The 20,958-nt window shown below is 36.7% G+C and overlaps 2 protein-coding genes across 3 annotated transcripts in view; both read right to left on the reverse strand.

Moving 5' to 3' along the window:
• Positions 1 to 1,474: 1,474 nt before the first annotated feature.
• On the reverse strand, positions 1,475 to 7,558 carry yps (Y-box binding protein ypsilon schachtel). The gene is made up of 5 exons (XM_013323851.1): positions 7,323 to 7,558; positions 4,619 to 4,682; positions 3,359 to 3,574; positions 3,109 to 3,267; positions 1,475 to 3,029 (listed from the first exon to the last, which is right to left on the reverse strand). Exons 1-5 carry the CDS (start codon positions 7,444 to 7,446, stop codon positions 2,726 to 2,728), a joined length of 867 nt encoding a protein of 288 aa, XP_013179305.1. The 5' UTR covers positions 7,447 to 7,558; the 3' UTR covers positions 1,475 to 2,725.
• Positions 7,559 to 10,941: 3,383 nt separating this feature from the next.
• pico (ras-associated and pleckstrin homology domains-containing protein pico) overlaps positions 10,942 to 20,958 on the reverse strand; it is a 29,059-nt gene continuing 19,042 nt past the window's right edge. For both annotated transcript variants that reach the window (XM_013324004.1, XM_013324003.1), the window contains 12 exons: positions 19,625 to 19,811; positions 18,382 to 18,542; positions 17,664 to 17,753; positions 16,521 to 16,737; positions 16,112 to 16,261; positions 15,744 to 15,929; positions 14,927 to 15,174; positions 14,426 to 14,518; positions 14,027 to 14,124; positions 13,312 to 13,403; positions 13,028 to 13,213; positions 10,942 to 12,923 (listed from right to left, as the gene is read on the reverse strand). In XM_013324004.1, the coding sequence (XP_013179458.1) occupies positions 11,725 to 12,923; positions 13,028 to 13,213; positions 13,312 to 13,403; positions 14,027 to 14,124; positions 14,426 to 14,518; positions 14,927 to 15,174; positions 15,744 to 15,929; positions 16,112 to 16,261; positions 16,521 to 16,737; positions 17,664 to 17,753; positions 18,382 to 18,542; positions 19,625 to 19,811 (2,907 nt within the window). In that variant the 3' untranslated portion in view covers positions 10,942 to 11,724. The remainder of the gene's footprint in view (positions 12,924 to 13,027; positions 13,214 to 13,311; positions 13,404 to 14,026; positions 14,125 to 14,425; positions 14,519 to 14,926; positions 15,175 to 15,743; positions 15,930 to 16,111; positions 16,262 to 16,520; positions 16,738 to 17,663; positions 17,754 to 18,381; positions 18,543 to 19,624; positions 19,812 to 20,958) is intronic.

A 20,958-nucleotide genomic window follows, 5' to 3' on the forward strand; every position in this document is an offset into this window, starting at 1 on the left:
CTGCATGGATCTCGCTATGTTTTGACATCTATGTAGAACATAGCCTGAAACACATAGGCTATTAATTAATTCCGCGCAGACGGAGTCGCGGGCGACAGCGTCTTTTCAATTCTCCCGGGGGAGGGGGAACTGCACTCTAGGTCTTCCTAACGACGCCTAGGACTGAAGTGCATGTGATTTAATAAACTCAAGCCATTTAACTCGTATTTCTAAATGAGAACAGTGGCCTTTTGAATGTGCAGACACGGCGGCCCAAAACTTTTGACTATAACAGTATGACGTCACAGTCGATCTAGAGAATCGCAATATATTTACATCATACATTGTAAGAATAATTTTTACAAAAGTAAATCTTTACCTATTTCATTTTACAGCTGTTAACAACTTTGTATTCTATAGTTAAGATTTGTAAATACGTGTTACTTTTGTAAGGACATTTTGAGGTTATTTCAATGAACAAGTGCGACTCAATTATTCGGTATACTTACGCTCCATTGAAATGACTCATGCAAAAGTTGAGGTTAGCGCTCTATCAAGTTGGCAATCGAATAACTGTATTTTGACAAAAGACTCTAGCAAATAGTTCCAATCGTAGTTTTTGTAGTAATCAGTTTTTTATCTTAACCTTTCTAGTATTATAAATGCCAATCTAAGGATAGACGTTTGTTAGAAGGCATCTCCAGAAAGGCCGATTAGATTTCGCTGAAATTTGGCATAGATGTTAGTCTGTCTGTCTGAACATAGTCTGGAAGAACACATAGGCTATTACTTTAGTTTGCGTGGGAACCCAGAGTGGTTAGGGGCGTTAATTATGTTGTTAGCGGCAATCTTAATTTGCCGAAAAAGCAAAGAGACCGATGCACATAGACGTCGGCATTTGCAGTAGCCTTTAATAAGTAATGGAAGTGTCCCCCTGTAAATATCCGATGGTTGAAGAATTAAATGATTAATTACTTTGATCACAGTTCCTAGTCTAGATTGTTCGATGCTCTTTATTGATTTATCTTTTTTGCTACATTGATTCTACGAAAATGGGCACTATCTGTATTGAACAAAATAAGAGCAAGTGTTATGAAAACATTTATGTATAGGTAATCAACAATTTGCATGATTTCTCTCATATTTTATCTCTTTATATTTTAGATATGTTTAACAGGATATGCAATAGTAATTTTTTATTGGTCACAACTTCAGTATCAGTTCATCTGGTCCACTAACATAAACAATCCAGCCATTTTTAGTTTTAAACAGGTATTTGCGTCTTGCGTCAGAAATCCACGGTCAATCAGATGCTGCATGTAAATGCACGAGACGATGACGAATACGTCCAGAGGTGCGGCTGGAAACTAAAGTTTTTGTATTCTCAATGCGCGCTCGCGCACAGACTGGTTTGCTCTTTATATTTCCAAGGTCACCAGACAATTGCATTTTGTCTGCTCACAGCGGGCGGGTTAAGGTCATTATTAAGTCACAATTTTCACACAGGTAAAATCATTTTATTTCAATTTTCACAGGTAAAAGTCAGATGTTCGTAGTTACATCATTTGTAAATTTAGATATTGCAAATCGAAAGTGCATAAAGATGTTCACAAATCATTGATTATCAAAGAATCCCTAAAAAAGTTTGAATTTATAAAAAAAATTATAATTCTCTTTTTAATATTAAAAAACATATAGATGTAAATTTGAAAATAATTTAGTTTAGTACACCGTACATCATTGGCTTCGTTTCATTCTAAACAATATATAAAAGTAAGTATTGCAAATCGATAGTTTAATTTATAAACTCAAGTAAATCATTAATTGCAAGTTACAAAATTATTAAAATTAAAGTCTTATTATTTAAAATACAAAATTACTGTGGGGCTACGGACCTGCATATCATTTCTCAACAATCTTCTAGAGTATATAGTATTTTATATTAATTGCACAAAGTTTCCTTTAACTTTAGTAAATTTCGACTCGAGTATACCACCGCAGGGCAAGTGGCGCCGCCTGCACTCAGCCTCACAACTCATAAAACAACAACATCTTTAACAAAATATTTGCATTATAGTTCATTTAAATATAGTTATAAATATAATATATATAAATAAATTATACTACAACTGAAAAATAATAACACAAAAATTTGGGCCAAGAAAATACTACTAACATTTCATAATCCATAAATATTGCATCAGACAGGGCGTCTTGACAGTTGCGTCCAGAGAGCTGAGCGATTTAGACAGGGGTACGATTTTCCTTACATCATTACATCTCAGTCTGACAAGTGATCAAAGAATCTTCAAAAGTATTGTCGATGGCTGTAGGCCGATATTGCTGGTGCCGTGACTGATGCAATATGCATCATGTTATAATTCGGGGCGGGATGCGGCGGGGTGCGACGGGGCGGCGGAGGGGGCGCGCGGGCGCGGGCCGCAGGAGTAGGCCGCGCCCGGGCGCCCTCGCCGCCTCCGCACCGGTGGTATACAAACAGAAAATAGTTTGGCTACAACTTCAAAACAATACAATATATAACCATTTTCAATAATAAAAATATCACATCTTTGATCCATGATATTATGCAGTTGTTCACCCCCAAGACGATTTGCTAGAAGATAAGAACCGGAGATGATACCGACCGAACGAAACACAGAGTGGTACACGGACAATACTTTGAAGGGCTAGGCACGCGAGCCGGTAGGCCGGCACTACGCGGGCGTGCCGTGCGCCGCGCCGCCTCTCAGGCCTGGCTCTCGTTGGTGGTAGCGGCGGCGATCGTCGCCTGCGGCTTCGGCTTCGGCTTGGCTTGTTCGGCGGCCCCCGACGCAGCAGTAGGAGTAGCAGTAGCAGCAGCAGCGGCAGGGGCGGCTGCCGGCGGAGCGGGGGCCGCCGCAGCTGCCGCCGCCGCCGCCCCGGCGTTCGCGTCCATTCGCGGTGCGCCCGACTGGAAGCTGCGCGGCCGTACGCGACGGTAGCCGCCGCGGTTCATGGGACCCGGCGCGCCGGCACCACGACGTCCGCCGCGGAAGTTGCGTCGGAAATAGCTGCGCGCAATATGGCTACCTTAATACTTTGGATTCATCAAAGAACCTGTAGCAGTTGTAGAACGCACGCATGACTCACCTCCTCTGCGGTGGTGCCCCCCCGTCCTGACCCTCATCCCCCTGCGCGCCACCCGGGCCGCCTGGGCCGCCCTGGCCGCTTGGGGGCCCGCGGCGTCCCATGCCTCCCCTGCGTGGAGCGCCCTCACCGCCGCGTCCGCCGCTTTGGCGAGGGTAATATCTGTTTAAATATGTATAGCTACAGCTAACAACTCAACAAGTTTGTATTTTTAAGTTTAAATTTCAATTAGTATACAAAAACATATACTGACTGGCGGGGAAAGCCGCGTCGTTTGTCAGCTGCATAGGGCGAGCCCTTGACCGGCTCGCCACCGGGGCCGGTCACTCCTGCGGCCTCGAAGCCTTTCTCCCCGGCGACCACGGCAAACTCCACCGCCTCACCGTCGCCCACCGAGCGCACAGCCTTGCGCGGGTTGTTCCGGGCGATCGCCGTTTGATGCACAAACACATCCTCCTTCGTGTCATTCCTGCATCACATCACATTACATTATCTAACACCAACACGCTTGATACAATTGTCCAACAATATAACCTAATTATTGAAAAACATTTTACTATGTCATCCCTTTATATTGTAAGGTAAAGTAACCAAGTATTGGCATAATGCGTCAAATACATTTGTCAATTGAACACTAATAAAACTGCAAACGCAAATTAATATAATCAGATAGCATATTGTTATTTATCGTTTGGATAAAGAAAGATATATTGTAGCATAACTACTACACCATCTTGTGTGAATAGTTTGTGCGTGCAAGGAGACCGCCAGGCGGCCGCCACCGCCCATATAATTACAGGCACGTAGGGTGAGGGCGGAGCAGTGACGTCATTTGTCAGGGGCGGTAGGGAGACACGACACGCGTTCCCATTTGGAATATTAATCCTTCAAATTGAAACGCAAAATACCTATTTTGTCATATAATAACTGGTTTGTAATAAGACAGCGATTTCGCAAAATCGATAAAAGGAGACCTTTAGACCAACTATAAATCCTGCAACTCTCAAAACAAAACAAAAATATCGACTAAAAAGCGAGGTAAGAGCGGCAACATCGCACAATCTTGGTAACACCCAGTGCGAAGCGGCAACTTCGCAATTTATTAGCACGAAGAATTGATTTTTTTAACATCAAGTTAATGCTGAAAACTAGGTATATATATAATAATAGTATTTTGCACGTTTCGTTTCTCCGACTATTTGTAGGAATCGATCTTTGTGGTGACGTAAGACAATACCTACTGCGCAGCAACGCGTCCGATATTACGAGCAGTCAATATATTATATTTTACTTATTTTTATCACACTCCAGAACTGCAACGTGTATTCATGGACAATTGTAATGTAGAAAGTTAACTATTTAATAATTTTGAATAATTCATTGCCTTATTAAATTTTAACGTATAAAACTACTTTAACTTCAAACAGTCGACTAAGTAAATTTAGCAAAAACTTTCTCAATTAATTGGAAAAGATTTTAAAAAAATTGTAGATATCTAATAAAAAAAAATTACCTGTTGATGAAACCATATCCACTCTTCACGTTAAACCATTTAACGGTGCCCGAAACCTTCTCAGCTGTCAAGAAAAAAACCAACATTAATATTGCGATAGCAACCGTGGATGTCCACCGCCCAAACATTTTATCTGTAGATACCGGCAGTGGAATCCCACGGTGTATAAATGCTCCATTAATACATGAAATAAACAAAAAAGCGCAAGCCATGAGTAGCAGCAGATGTCAAAATGATGATCATATACGTACTCCGAAGCCAAGCGGTTAAAGTTTTATACTATGTCTTAATCGATTTCACTAAGAAGCGAAATATTTCTAAAACACTAGAAGTATGATAAAAATAACTAAATAAAAAAATTAAGATGATTTCTTACTGGCTGATTAAATAATGTTATGGTAAAAAAGCAAAACTAATGAAACTTGTGATGTGTACAAAAAAAGATATGGTCAGCACGATACTCCTCCATTTTTATTGAGTAGATGTTTCAACACTATCTTGATTACATAAAGTCTAGAAAAGTTTTCTTTTTAACTGAGAATAAATCTGGCTGTAAACATGAGCCATAACAAGTTTAGACATTCAAAGAACAAACAAAGTCAACAACAAAGGATATTCGAACCTCTTTGTTAAGCAAATCGTTCGCAATCTTGCGATTACGACGCTTATCGAATCGAAAATCAAATACAGTCGGGTCATTGTACGCAATTGTTTACCACGCCATAAAACATAGCTATCATGGTCTACAGTATTGCATATATTTATGTATAAATAGTTTCGACTGTGTCTCCTTTGGTAGGAACTCTAACCGCAAGGCTAAGGAATAGTCCAATTTTAACACTATTACATTGTGCGTGTTAAAATCGGTATTATTTGACATGTAAAATGTTTATATCAACAATTCTTCGGCGTAAGCGTACACTGAAGAACATAAAAAACATTCATATAAACAATATTTACAAATTACTTACAAGATAATATATAGATACTAATCCAGCCTGCGGCTTTGTAAATAAGGATGAAATGTTTAAAAAAAATTAAACATAGTTATGAATGAAAACCAAAATGGCGTTATCATGAAAATGTAATTTAGCGTGGACGTGCCAAATAGTTCGTAAACAGTACCTTTACGATTAGATTTGATGATTAATGACAAAACATTAGGCAATTCGAGAATATTCAAATGATCTTTGTGATGATGATGTAAAATAGGTTTCGATTGAAATGGTATGATGGTAGTTCTGAAAAATAAAACGATGGTTAAGGAAATGTTCCATGATGACTGAAAGCTATGATTAAGGCTTTTCTGAGACCACTGCTTAAAGGTACGAGTCCATTGGGGCACGCCGCACGCACCGCACGCACGGCACGCAAGGAATTTAGTTTGCTTTATATGATTTTACAGTGCTGCATCACATCAAGACAAGGAAATCCGTTTTATCCGTGCGTGCGGTGCGTCCGGCGCGGGCCAATGGGCTCGTATCTTTAATCGATCATCGTTTCAAGAAAAATTTTTTTTACCATAAATTTATAAGTATGACTGGAAGTCATAATTTTAGATCTATGGTCACTTATTATTGCATACTAATTAAACGTTTAAGTGTAGCTGAACGTAGTGCAAAAAATATTCACGAATTAGAAAAACGCGGCAACTAATGATTGTTGCGGGAAAGCTGGCTTGAGAGAATGCATCAGATTAGAACATAAATACAACTAAATCAAACAAATATTGAAATAAAAAGGACCTAGATAAATGTCGATATTAAAACGTCCTTCAAAGTTTATTGATTATGTGACTAAGGTAAACGGGAGTCAGAAATCAAAATATAAATTTTCTTATTAGATTCTTATAGCTAATAAACACTTAGGTTTAAGAAAACAACAAAGAAAATAAAATATCCAATAACATTAACATGATGCTATCTTATATCAGTGCTCCTCCATTGTTGTCGTCTCTCTCTCGCACCCTACAACAAATTATTTGCCGCACTTTTCTACACCGCGAATGTGTTCAATAGTTTAGATCCGGCCGGGTCTTATTACAAAGGAATTTACAAAATCGATCGATAAATTCATAAAGAAATTTTCTCGCTATGATTTTATATAGCGAAAAGTTACAAAAAATATAAATAATGATAAAAATAAACCAACGCAACCGTTTCCAGGTCAGAGCTATCGAATAGAGAAAAAAACCAGGTGAACTATTTTTTTCCCGAGAACGTTGCTTCGGAGCAATACAAAATAGCAAAGCACACTGAGACGAAAACAGCTTTAAATTGCAACACGACCCAAAAACTTCCCGCGTCACGCAAAACATCGAGTCGACTTTTATACAAGGATCATGGCAAAATTGTAATTTCTTTTAAGTCAATTAGCACTCAATAATTGTTTTGTCGCATTGCAATTTGAAACATGTATTAGTCGTTAATTATTAAGCTATGTAGTGATAGGCTGTGTCGAGTGAAGCCGGCGGCCCGCCGCCCGAGTTCTAGGTGGGGATGCATCAACCAACCGGCATTACAATCAATAATGCATCGCGTCGCAAAACTCAATACTCTTCAATGAATATATTTACACATTGTTTATTTCGCAGAAACCGCTAAAAATAGAAAAAGTATTGCCGAAAATAATGCCTCCCTTTTCAGTGACCATGTGCTTTTAGTAAGCGATTGACGGGCCACGATAAGATGGCGGTAGCACTTACCAATGACCTGCTTTTGTTTAGCGGCTTTAGCCGGTAGCGGTTGAGTTTGCTGGTCTTGTTGCTGCTGCGGCTGCTGTTGTTGTTGTTGGGGTTGCTGCTGCGGCGCCTTTTCGGTATCAGCCATGGTGTAATTGGCGAAACGGCGATGGTGGCTAGATGGTAAATTCCTCCACGACCTCTCCTCGATGTTCACTGCTCTTCGATCGTTGCAAATGGATTCCGACAGCTCGTTTGACAATCAATTTATACTGTACTAGTTGCGTTGTGTTGGTAACGAGACTTCCGACCAAAATAAGTGACATCACTGAACACCAGACTAAAAATTTAATTATTTATTATCTTTTTTTAAAGATAAATTGATTTTAATAGTTGTTGGAAAATTGCACAATTTTACAAGCTCTTTGCGTGTTACTAAAGTTTATAGAAACATGTTTTACGCCTAGGATTGCCACCACAAAAATTAGGTGTTCAGACGCAGACATTCAATTTTTCATTCAAGTCAATTTTTTTAAATAAATCTGAAACAAAATTAATGAATACTAGATTGAGTTTTTGAAATAATATTCCACAGTCACAATTTGTAATAATTGTTGCAAGGTTGCCAGAAAAATAATATTTAGACTTTTCACGTCGATGTGACAAGGTGACAATTTCAGTAGTCAAAGCAAAACACAATACATGTCAAAGTCAAGTTAAATTATGTATTAGTATATATTTTATTTGAGTTTTTATTAGTATAGTACTATCTGTCGCCCGCACTGCTTTAAAACAAGCTTAATTAGTAGCCAATGTGTTCCTAATGTGACTATTTTCTACATGTATGCCAAATTTCAGAGAGATCCATGCAGCCTTTCTGAAGATACCTTCTTACAAACATCCATCCATCTATCAAAATATTCGCTTTTATAATAAGTAATAAATAGGTTATCAGCCAATATTCTTAGAAAGCCTTCTCATAACAAACTTTGAAATCAATGGAGTAAACAGGTCTTATTTAAAAGCACTATATATATCTCTCTCTAGAAATTTACTTCATAATATGCCTATTGTTATGAATATGTTTCTCTACAAATAAATGCTGTTTAAGAGGAATTGAATTTTTTCCGGTAAATGGCGCCACCCGAGTAGTCAAGGTACTGGCACATATTGTTGCTGTGAGATTTATGATTAAATCAAATCAAGTGACTTTTGATAATTTTTTTCATTATTAGAGAGTTTTCCAATAGTTTGAGAGAGTGTTGTCCTTAGAGTTCTTTAATATTCCATAGTGTTTTGTTGTATTTGTCATAAGAACTCGCCTATCCCTTATAATAGGATTTAATAAAACCATATAAATTACGATTATTTTATTTTTATATAAACACACAGTACTGGACAGGTTTACATTTTTATTATTATTCATTTTATCCTATACCGGCAACCAACCACCAAAACACATGGAGAATACAAAATATTTAAAATTAATTAAGGTTTTGACTTAACAACTACATTACAACTGTGTAATATAGATAATGTTTTGTACTAATGATGTACATTTATTTATCACTGCAATATAAAAAGTTCACAACAAAAATCACTTAATGTAACTTAATATTTGTTTTCTTAGGGTGATAGTGGTCACCGGTCTAGGACTTATCATTGTTAAGCTATTCATTAGGTGGTTTAAGTTATTTCTTTGCTTCCATATGGAAAACTGCTGGCATGGTAAATATTTGAAATTGTAAAGGCCTTACACAAACACTGCTGTTAAGTAATTAGCCAATGATGTAAAATCATTGCAACTCAAAGTGTTTCATCAAGTTATAGTATTAAGTATCAAAGTAAACAACCAAAAGTGTATTTTGTTGTACTTTTACACCACTTTGATTGTTTTAAAATTAGCCAGAGAGTGTGTAGACATTTACATACAACCACACCACAAAATACATTATATATTCCCATCTTTCTAGATAAATTTACACTTGAAGTTAAGATTCAAACATCTCATACCATAGGTTTTCACTGCCATAACAAGTGTATAAAATACATTGTCATGTTGATTTACATAAAATGGGAACACAAGCAATTTTTTAATTTTGCTAAAATAGAGAAGCTTATAGACATCAAAAATTTTCAATGCATTGCCTGCCTAAATGGACATAGAAGGGAGACACACAGAATCTATAAATAAAAATAAATGCTATGCTTATAAGAAAAGGATAGAAATTTGAAAAGGTTTTGGCCTCCGACATGTATACTCATCAGAGAAAACGCGCATTTACTGCTTGAGATCAGTCTTCTGTGTGTTCTTAGTATTGCACTGGAGAAGCCGGCGATTCCCTAACACTGTTTTTAAGAGAGGAATGACAGTAGAAACCTATGGTTACAGTAAATCAGGCATTATTAATATTGATGCAGCAATATTTATGAATTTGAATACATGGCAGTTTGATGTTTATATTACATTTATTCTTCATAGAAATGTATAAAAAAATTTTGAAGCCTATTAAAATTAGTCTTTAGCTCGGATGGATCATTTATGTAAGAGATTATATCAAAGTTTAGGCATTGTAATAAAAAAATCACATTTATTATCGTCATTTAGAAACTATACATTCGGACACTGAACAGTGTAGTTATTAGTGTAGTTTGTTTATTAAAAAGTTACATTAATAATATTATGTATTTTACAAAATATGGAAGGTTGATTACCCTACAGTTAGTGTAAAAACATACAACTCATCCGTAGACTATGATTTGACACAATTCAAAAAATGGAATGGAATTATGTATGGAAGATCGAATGTATGTAGTTAAAGTTGTATACACCAAGATTGCATGGTGTTCATAGACAAAGTGAGCCAACGGAAACAAAACGGCCCATTCTATACAAATGTTGATACTCCGTTCTTAGTACACAATCTTATCTGTACAGTGTTTCACAATGAAGTACATTCTGTTGTAGATCTCATAAAGAAAATGGAGTAACTATGTCTATGGGTTTAGATTGTAAAAAAAAATTGGATATATTTAAAGCCTACTTATTTCACTTTAACTATAATTTACACTGTCTAAATGGCACATAAAATAATCGAATTTCTTATCAGTTAAACACTCCAGCAATTAAGTACATTATAAAACATTTTTTTAATACATTCTGTAACTCATAATATCGGGAAAAAACAAAATATCTTCAAAAGAATGTACTACATTACTTATAGAACATACTAGAAGCATGTGCTATGAATATAATTGTAACTATACACTTACTAACATACTAATATATTACGACACATATATATTCCTACATTAACTATAATGAAAATGTTGCCCCATACAAATAAACAGCATTGATCTTGTTTCATATTATATTGAAAAAGAAAAATAATATCCAAATGCATAAATACATAAATCTTCAGCCATTTACTCCTACAAAGTTTAATAATCATATTTTTAGCCTCTAAGCTGCCTCGTCTGGTTAAAAAATGTTAGATAAAAAAATTAATAATTTTATTTATCTCCATTAAAATAAATGCTTGCATTGCTTTGTAAATTTTATACTAAAAGTATTTTTTTTTTCTAATTTATAATTACAATACATGTTATATATTTGACTAAAAAGTAATGTTAATTAATTTAAAGCACATAATTATAGATCTATAAGCTTGCAAATGGAAAGGCTTGTGAAAATGATTGCATTTTGATAAATATATGAACAATATTAATAATCATGTCAGAATTGAGCAAGCATGCAATACTTTACTCCTATAGAGATTTTATTTTTCTTTTTCAAATGTTAACAACTAGTGCTTTTACATCTCAGCTAATATTCAACTAGGAACGTAATATAAAATTGACAAAATCCAACTCATTTTAAAACCCATCCATAAGGTCCACTAACGACTTAGATTTACTCATCAACTATAAAGCACGCACTAATTTTGATTAGCTTATTTATAATTAAAGAAAATGCATATAGAATGTTCGAATAATATAAATGCTCGAGCAACTTCCGCAGCCAGTGGACCCACCAAAACAATCCTACGTTCTTTAGTATACATTTCCTTAGTAGCACCGCCATTTATGTTATTCCACGCCGTACTCACTTAACTACCCGTCGATAAGTAACACACGATTTGGTCGCATTCCGAACACGCCACAGAACTGTGTTCTGCGTCTGTTCACACCCTTTCAAAACTGAATTGTTAGAATTCAACTGAGCATTAAATAAAGCCGAAAGAGGTCTTCCTTGCCTCTGTTTGCTGCCTTCTGTCTGTCCCGTCCGTGCGCTTGACACAATGCGGACGCGCAAATCAAGGGACAATGCGAATTGCCACTAATAATAACAGTAATACGATACAAAGTCTTTGGAAGTCTATCTAGTCACTAAATAACATCACTTACTTATCAGCACTTAGTTAATTCAAACAGTCGGCTGGGCCGAGGAGATCGTGTGCGTCGAGAGGTGTGTGGAGTCGCTTCGGCGCGGCGGTGCGGGTGGCGGCCGCTTCTTGACCGGCTTCGGTTCCTCACGCGGCAGCGCCTCGCGGTCGTACATGTTCTCGTAGAAGGGTTCCTCAACAGAACCGTAGTGCTCCTGCACCCACATCGAGACGCTGGTCTCTTTATAGTCTTCCGATAACGGGTACTCTCTGAAGCCCAAAACTTCGTGGGGTGTAGTCGCTGGCTCCAGTTTACATTTCTGTGCGACCTGCCACTTTTTCCTCATCACTCGCTGGAGATCTTTGAGAAACTCTTTGGGAGGGTTGCTGTTAGAATCTATAAGTTTCTTGGGAGATGAGAGTCGCGTGCTTTCGTTGCGTTTCGGCGGCAGCGGCTTTCTAGGTGAAGAAGGCGAGGGTTCTTTGAGATTGAAAGAGATCTTTTTGGTTTTCTTCCCCTCGGAGCATGTCGGCAGATCATCGGCGAAGTTAACTTTCTTTACGGAGCCTGTGCGCTCCTTGCCTGGCTCGCCGAGTTTCTTCTGTATGGAAGGGCTGCTGAGCTTCTTCGACTGCAGCTCCACGAGGCAGGCGCCGTAAGCGGCAGTCTGGCCGTATATGCTCTTATCCGAATGCAAAGACGATGTCTTCGACGCTTCCGAATGCACACTGTCGAGAGAGGGTTGGCGCGGAAACGATCTGGTTTGTTCAGGGTTTCTGGAGAGGCGAGATTGGCCGGCTCTGGCTGCCTGCTCGATTTGCTGCGCTGTGAGCTGGCTGACGATGTCGTGAACTCTGCCGCTGTTCGCCTCCATCGCGTGCTCCGGCGGCGGCGGCGGCAGACTTAGCTGGGATCCGCAAATGTCTTCGATAGGATCAAGCGGCGGGGGTGGCGGCGGCAGGGAGTCGAGGCTGAGGGTCGAGCTGAACATCCCGTCCGGCACATCCTCCGGCGGCGGTGGGGGGAGATCCTCCACATTCGTTATCGGAGGTCTTATAACTTTATCGTATATCGGGGCGTAGCCATAGAGAGAGGACGATGTGTCTGTGCTGGAGCGATACATATCCCGGGGGATAGTCTCGTAGTGACCATAGGTGGGTGAGGGAGGGCGAGGGGGCGCGGCGGCGGGGATAGCCGGACGTAAGACAGTTGTGCCGTACACCGCACTCTCACTCGATTCTGTCGAATAAACAAATTGGGTTTTAATATGATTTTTGGGCTGCAAAAACACTGCAAAGTTGATTTTTAGTATACTTTGTATTGCTTATTTGAGTTCAAATTACCGGTGTGGTGTCGCTTGAGCGTGGCGTCGTCGCGGGGGCGGGGGCGCGAGCGGCGTGTGAGGGTGCCGCCATCGCCTCGCCCCTCCTCCCCGGGCGCCGAGCCAATCTCCGCCATCTCCTTCAACTGGCGCGTCATCCACGTCAGCGGGATGTTGGGCTTCATCGATGGCTTGCGTTTTATCGTACCTGACATTAGAATATATAATGTTAGAAGGTTCTTGTTTAAAGAAATACACAATTCTACAGAGCTTATTTTTTTAGTATGGTTAAAGTGTATTTCTTACCCATAGAGAACTCGCAGTCGAAAGCGGTCTCTGAAGCAACCCCCCCATCTGATAGACAGCCGCTGGAGCTGGACGATGACGCCCGCGATTGCCTGCAAACCACATAACACTTAGTGAACAGTACTAAAACAAATATATTGCGCCCAATTCCGCTCTTTACTATTGCTTCTGTAAATTATATCGCACACGCCATCTCGAGAGTTATAAACGAATTTTTTTTCAAACAATTTCAGTTTTATTTCTTCATAATTGTGAAATATTTTGCATGTTTAGCATTTGCACAGCTTTTGTTAAAATCCATTTAATGAAATTATTCTGCTTCATACCATTCTGATAATTAAGGGGTGGCATTTATCACAAGTCATTATCGTGTATTGAAAATGTATATTTTATTTCGCTTATAATGTAGCCAAGGGGCAATATCATATATGCATAGATTCTTGTTAAGATATTATTCAAATTTCGCCTTAGGCAGCATTAAAACTACGCTTAGCATTGTTAAGTTTGTTAGTAAAATTTTGACTACTAAATCGCTTATTTTTCAATAAAAGTTACAATAAATTACAATATTTAAACATAGTCAAGTACATAATGAAGGCAATAAAGTCCAAATATTAGTCAACATATAGTAAATAGAAAATACTAGCTGAAAAATAAGACTTTTCTGCTCCTGTTTTTAATTTATTCTTGTTATTTTATTAATGACAACACTCACCGGCCACTGCTGATGTCAGAGTTGGCAACACTGGCATTGCTGGAGGCGCTCGACTGTGTAGTACTGCTAACGCCCGTCTTAGTTGGGATTGAGGATATCTGTTGAGTTAAATTGAAATGAGCCTTACATATTATGATATATTATTTAATTATTTTTGTATGTAAGTATGTGTGATAAATTAGGTTATTTAATTGTGAGTTTCCATCGTTTAAAAATAATAAAATCGTATTTTCATTGTTGAATCAACTTAAAAGGTTCATATTTATATATTTAAATTAATTCTTTATTATTTCCAATTGACTTTTTTATCTAGAACTTTTGTGTTAGTTGCAGATGTTGAGTTTTAATAGTAAATAGATATATTTATGTTATGTTTTATAATATAATCTATATACTTACAGAACAAGATCGCGCATGTGCGAGATGGTCGAGGTCATCTTGGGTCAGTTCTTCGACCAGGGCGCGGTAATTCTCCAGCAGTTGTCGGCCATGCTGCCAAATCATAACAATATTAATATGTATAATTTACTAAAGCATTATTACATATATCTTATTTAATTTGTTCATCATTTCACTATTTTTAAGTCATGAAAAACGTGGTGTAGATTTTCACTGCCAGACTCGTAAAAAACATATGTTTAAAAGTGTAAAGCCAGTGACATATTACTTTTAAGCTCTAAACTTTATTTTTTATTGTATCATGTCATTAGATCCGTATTGTTCCCTTGATTGTCATTTATCTTACTAATATTATAAATGCGAAAATTTAGATAAATAGATGTTTGTTTTGGCATAGATGTAGAACATTTTTTTTTAATTCCGCGCGGACGGAGTCGCGGGCGACCGCTCGTATATACTATAGTAAGTCTGGTTTTTGGTTTTTAATTTTTTTTAATTTACCTTAGCTATACGCATGGCTGTCAGCCACCGCTCCAATGTACCGGCATCATCAGCGCAGAGGAACTTGATAAACTTGACACTCTTAGGCTGTTGCAGTCGTGGATGTTTGATGGCGAAGCAATGTTCAGTCGGTGCCTTGTATTTCTTCCTCCAGTTCAAGCCAACGTATACCTCGTTAGAATCAAATGTTGCCAAGCAAACTAATTCCTTTAGCGTCTTCACTTTGTCCTTCGGTGAATAGTATAAACCTAAAGTGGACAATGCAATAATGTCATATTAAACATTGTAACACTTTTGAATTGGTTAATGGAAACACAATCATTTGTAAATGTAATTAATACTGCAGATAATTGAAATGCTTAATTAACAAATATTTAAATTTAAACTAAACAATTGAATAACTTTAATAAATATCTATATTAATGACATTTACGTAAAATGCAATAAATTGGATTAACGATTATTTTCAATGAATTAGATTCCTGCATAGAAATAATTATCAAACTGATAAATCATATAAAAACAATAGAATCGTATGTATCTTATCTCTTTCTTATTTAAGTTGCAAGTATTGAAGAGGCAACTTATGACCAACAATTCAGCAAGCAATAGCAAACATTTCGCCAGCGCTATGCGATCTTAGAAATTCGCTTAGTTTTATCACAATTTATAATTAAATAAACTTTTAATACACATAAACAAACTTAAAAACAATAATATCCACTCATCAGACGAAAAGAGTTACATTAACAGATCATAAGATGTAACTGTTTTCATCAGATGGGTATAAATATGTGTAAATTCGCTAGCTGCTTACCAGAAGGTCGTAGAACGAATCGATACTTCTTCCATTCTTTCTTAGTGTCACTCTTCAGGTACAGCATCCCCTCCATTTGAGGTACAGGGTTGCCGGACACTGAAGGTGTAGACGTCCCTCCACTCTGTCCAAAGAACTCCTCAATTATCACCTGCCTTGAGTGATCATCATGTTCGACAGAACGACCTGTAATTTAAATACATATTTACAGTTAACCATTGTATTTACTTTAATAATATCAAAGTGATATGAAGAAAATTCAAAGCTTTCACAGTGCCATTTACCCACATATATAATATATAAAAACATGCATACTAGTGAAAAAAATCATTTTGTCAGTTGATTAAATAGATAGTATACATTTTTACCTCTGTCATCTTCACTAAGTAAAAACTTCTCTGGATTCTGGAATAGGGATATCTTCTCCGGTCTTTCAGCAAATAGAATCTTATTCTTGGATTCTCGAGTCCACAGCATCAGGTTGTCTACAAGCATCTCGTGATCTTCATACACACGTTCTGTAATGTTAAGCAATTATTAGTAAAATAATATTTAAATGATTAATAAATAGTTCATGTATCTTTTAACTCTAAACTAGTGAACTATACACTATTTTCAAATCAAGCAATACAATTTAAATAAATATTTGTAAAATTACAGCCATTTTGTCCTTAAAGTTTGTCAAATATTTTAAATGGAAACAATATGATAGATAATTTAAAAAAAGTTTATTGTTTATATTAAAAAAGCATAAAAAACAAGTTTCAGAGTACTTACCCATATGTAGATCGGGCAGTTGTTCCACAATGGCCCACTTTGGTTCCATGGTGACATGGTTCTTATCTGCAAGGAGGCGGGTGACACAGCCGCAGTTCATCTTCTCGTCTACCAACAGACTCTTGGTGGAACCATCACTAGAGAAAGCTTTGATGAAGAGCTTCTTAACAGTAGCTTCGCGCATGCGTTCTAATGCAAGCATAATCTTGTTCGCCTTCTGTAAGAAATTACAGTAAAATTAAACATCATATTGTGCTGTTTTCCTGAGCGAATCATCAAACAATTAGTAAGTATAGTAATATGTTTGTATGTTGGTTTGTGCATACATTATAATCGCCTAAAAACTAACTGTGGATTGCTGAGAACTAAAGCTCTGCATATCGTCATCCTTGTCATTATATTTGACAAAACAGAGATAGCAATAATATTTGTAACGAAGATTTTAGTCTCAGAAACCCATGGTTAATTGACTAATTTTCAGGTGTTATTTAATTTATATATTCTTTCAGAGTATTTTAGAAGAGTAGTTAGATTTCTTGTGTTTTATTTCGATTACTTAATTATTATTTATTTTTATTATAATATTATAAAAATATCTAATATTTAGTTAGGCTTGTCTTTATCTATTCCTAATCTAAGTTAATATTAAGCATAATTATATTTTATGTTTGATAATTAATTATAATTTAAATGTCACGGACATCAATGGTGAGGGATACACGCAATAGCCTCAATCGACGTTAAAGACATTTAACTAGTTGTTATCCCCGACTTCGCCCGCATCATATAATTAATTCAACTAATTTGTAAAGTAGACGAGAGTGTAAAGTTTATTCTATTGGTTTGGAAAGTTTATTTCTGTTGAAAAAAAGGGACAAAGTTTAGTAAACTGTTAAAGTATTAGAAAAAAAAACTTTACTATTGTGATAAAAATTTAAACTCTTGTTTTATCAAAGTATCCCCAAAACCTATTCCTGCACCACCAAAGAAGCTCTCTACAAATCTGTGCAAAAAGCTCACAGGTTAAAGCTCAACTGTGGGCATTTTTTACGAAGCTGGAGGCAGCTGTTACATAATTTGAATTGCGTTATTTGACAAAGCAACATGTTATCGTGTATATTGTATTACTAGACGACCGCTTACCTTCTGGTTGTTTTGAAGGTTCAGCTTCATGGCTTTACATTTGGCGCTGTTGCTGCTTGAAGCTGAAGACTCACTGGACAACATTGATACCTAAAATACAAGGAATATGTACGTAAGACATGCGTACAACCAGACTTTTTCTATAGATATAACTTGAAAGCGAATGTCTATTAATAAATCTAATGCATCGAAAAAGTTAAGTTATAAATAGTTTGACCTTAGTCATTTTTTTATATCAAGGAGATTACTTTCAATGTTTTAGTGTTACTTAAAATATTGCAATATTTCCTAGTATATCTTTTATTAATTTACTAAGAAAATATATTCTATGTGAAATTAATAAAGAATTGCTTTTTCAAGTGTGTTTAAATTAGGTAAGATTCAACCTGGTGATTAATTGCTTGAATTTAATTTAAAGGGCACAAGCAAAAGATTATTTTTAAATGCAAGTTTTTTTTTAAACTTGTGTAAAATAGATTAGAGCCATTTATATAGGTGTTTGTTTTGTTTTTTGATTAAAAACTCTTTTATTAGAAACACTAATTTTGTTAGTTTTTACCTGTTACATGTATTTCCCTAACTAAGCTACATATCATATGACTCATTAAAATTATTTTTCCATCTGTGAACATACTCATTATGGCAAACTGACTGCCGGAGACATGAAAGGGAGTTTTAGAAAGCGGCATTGCTCAAAATGGTACAAAAAGGGGCTTACGGTGTCACTAAATGCGGAATCATTGTCGGGCGAGTCGGTCCTGCCGACCGCCCTCTGCTCGCCCGCTCCCTCGGCGCCCTCCTTGCCGCCCTCAGCCCTTGCCCCCCTCTCACTCTCGGCCCCCTCACTTTCCGCCCTCTCTTTCTGAATCGCCGTGTATTCTAAAAGGGGTGAATGATTAAAAATGTTAATGATGCCATGAATAGTTTGCTCACGTTTTGGTGTAAAATAATCTTATTTAATTTCAACTTTATATCCTGTTGGTTTTTGTAATCTAAATCTCCTCTCATTATCTTTGTCAGAAAAGAGATAACCATATGGACATTTTGGTCTCAGATACCAATGGTTACCGTGAAGTAGCCACGGTAATAGTCAAAGAGTAAATTATGTATTAAAATTATTATAACCGTGAGTTTCCATTGCCGGAGCATAAGTTGCAAAACTCAATACGTTCTGACATTTATCATGGCTGAATAATCGTACGATTTAATGTTTTTTTTTAATAATCGACAAAAGCTCGAGTCGTATCTCTGTGTCGTGTACAGTGTTACATAGTCAGTTTCGTAAACATGACCTTCGCAGAACGACCGTCCCAAATCCTTCAGCGACTGCATAAAAATATTAATGTATCTTTTTAATCTACCTTCACTTTGCAGGATTAAAATTATGTAGAACAGAATAAATAAAACTGCAGTTAATAAAAACTAGCTGTCGCCCGCGACACTTACACACGGAATTAAAATCTATGTAGGTAGCTTACTAAAGACATCTTATTCTAAGTTGCATCTAGATCCTAGCTGTTTGATTTCCACGGTAACAAACAACCATACATCCATCGAATCTTTCGAATTTATAATATCGTTAAGAAAACTGGCTAAATTTTAGTATGTCTCTGGTTAACTATATTTGAATAAGAAATCTAATTTAGTTCTTTTATATTTTGTGTAGTGTAAAGAAAGCTTGGCATCTGAAGTGCCGCTGACACGTATGACCTTTTGAAAGTGTCGCGCGATGGCGCCACTTGAGGATTCCTTTGCGGCATGAAAAGGCATTGAAACTGCAGCGTGACTACCAATGCAAGCTTAATGCTGTACTGCACAGAATCAGAGCACGCAGTATTATATGTCGCAATGTGTGGATTTGATGAAAAAAATAGATATTTTCTCCCGACGAATACTTTCATAGATTTTATTACGTACATTACCGTGTTTTTTTTCTTAGTTTAAAGCAAAGTAGTACTAACCTGCAGACAACCTGGTGAGTTCATCGTCGTACTCTGTATCGAGGGCACAGAGTTCCCCCAGGATGGCGTCAAGATCGGCGTCCTGTGTGTCTTCCAGGTTGGCCAGAGAGAAGCGATAGGTATCGATGCGGGGTGCCACTATCTCCAGCGGTCGTAGAGCAGACGCCTCACTATTCGCACTTAGACCCTGAAAGACATATTATATCAACATTTGGTAAACAACTCGCTTGTGACACAAAAGGGAAGGTAGACCATCAATTCTTCCCACATCTTTGTCGCCTATTCCACATCCTTCATTCATTCATGTCGCCATAAATACGTCCAGAACCTTCCCGAATAACATTCACAAACTTTCGCTTTTTTTGCGATTTGTTGAATAACTCTTACATTTTATATAAGTCAACCGTATTGCTAGGACATAACGGCAATGCGACACGATCGAATTTTATTTCTGATGCATGTTAACCATGACTTTCTGCGGAAACACATGTACAAAAATATTGTTATCTCGGTCTCTTCAAAGAGAATGTAAGGGATAGCAATAAGTTCTTGTAAAAAGTGATTATGACAGTTTAGTGATCGTGGAGTCGGATATGTATAAGAAGTCTGTCTAGTACGGTAAAATATCTCGTCCTAAAAGTAGACTGATCTGAGGCAAGTATATTTCTTAGTATTTTGATAACATCGAATGAGCTATATGTAATGTTTGGATAAATATTTTTGTTAATTTAAATTGGTTTAATAGGACTAATAAATTTTACTATGTATGTAGAGGGAAGGATTAAACGAATTCGATCTCGTAACCACTGCAATACGTAATTATTCGGCAGTTTTAAACCATACAACAATCATAATTGTTGGAGGTTTTTCTGGTAACATTTTATAATATTTCTACATATCGTTTAAGCTTCATTCTATTGTTAACCCGTCATTAATCTTACTAAAAATTTGAATGTTTACATATATGGATATTTGTTAGAAGGTATCTTCAGAACGGCTGAATGTATCTCGCTGAAAGTGGGCTTAGATATGGAACGTAATCTAGAAGAACACATAGGCTAGTAATTGTGTTTTTTTATTCCTCGCAGAGTCTATGGCGACAGCTACTTGACAATTAAAGCCAAGACATTATTTAATTATTTAAAACTTAATTTTTGCAACAAACTATGATTGATTCATCATGATATAAATCTATCGTTGATTCATATATTCCAGTAATGGCTATCTATATGAGTTATGAATGTACTATAACTATATCTTATATATGTACAATGACACTTCAAATACAATCGCCGAGGTTCAATATGTTGATTATTCTATTTCAATAATAGAGT

This window comes from Papilio xuthus, unplaced genomic scaffold, assembly GCF_000836235.2.
Source record: "Papilio xuthus unplaced genomic scaffold, Pxut_1.1 DF825017.1, whole genome shotgun sequence".
Classification (NCBI taxonomy): domain Eukaryota; kingdom Metazoa; phylum Arthropoda; class Insecta; order Lepidoptera; family Papilionidae; genus Papilio; species Papilio xuthus.

Coding starts and splice junctions, on each gene's coding strand:
- yps (XM_013323851.1), bottom strand. CDS start 7,446: ATGGCTGATACCGAAAAGGCGCCGCAGCAGCAACCCCAACAACAACAA. Junction 3,268..3,358: donor CGACGCGGCTTTCCCCGCCA/GTCAGTATATGT, acceptor ATATTTAAACAG/ATATTACCCTCGCCAAAGCG. Junction 3,030..3,108: donor GGGGCACCACCGCAGAGGAG/GTGAGTCATGCG, acceptor TATTGCGCGCAG/CTATTTCCGACGCAACTTCC.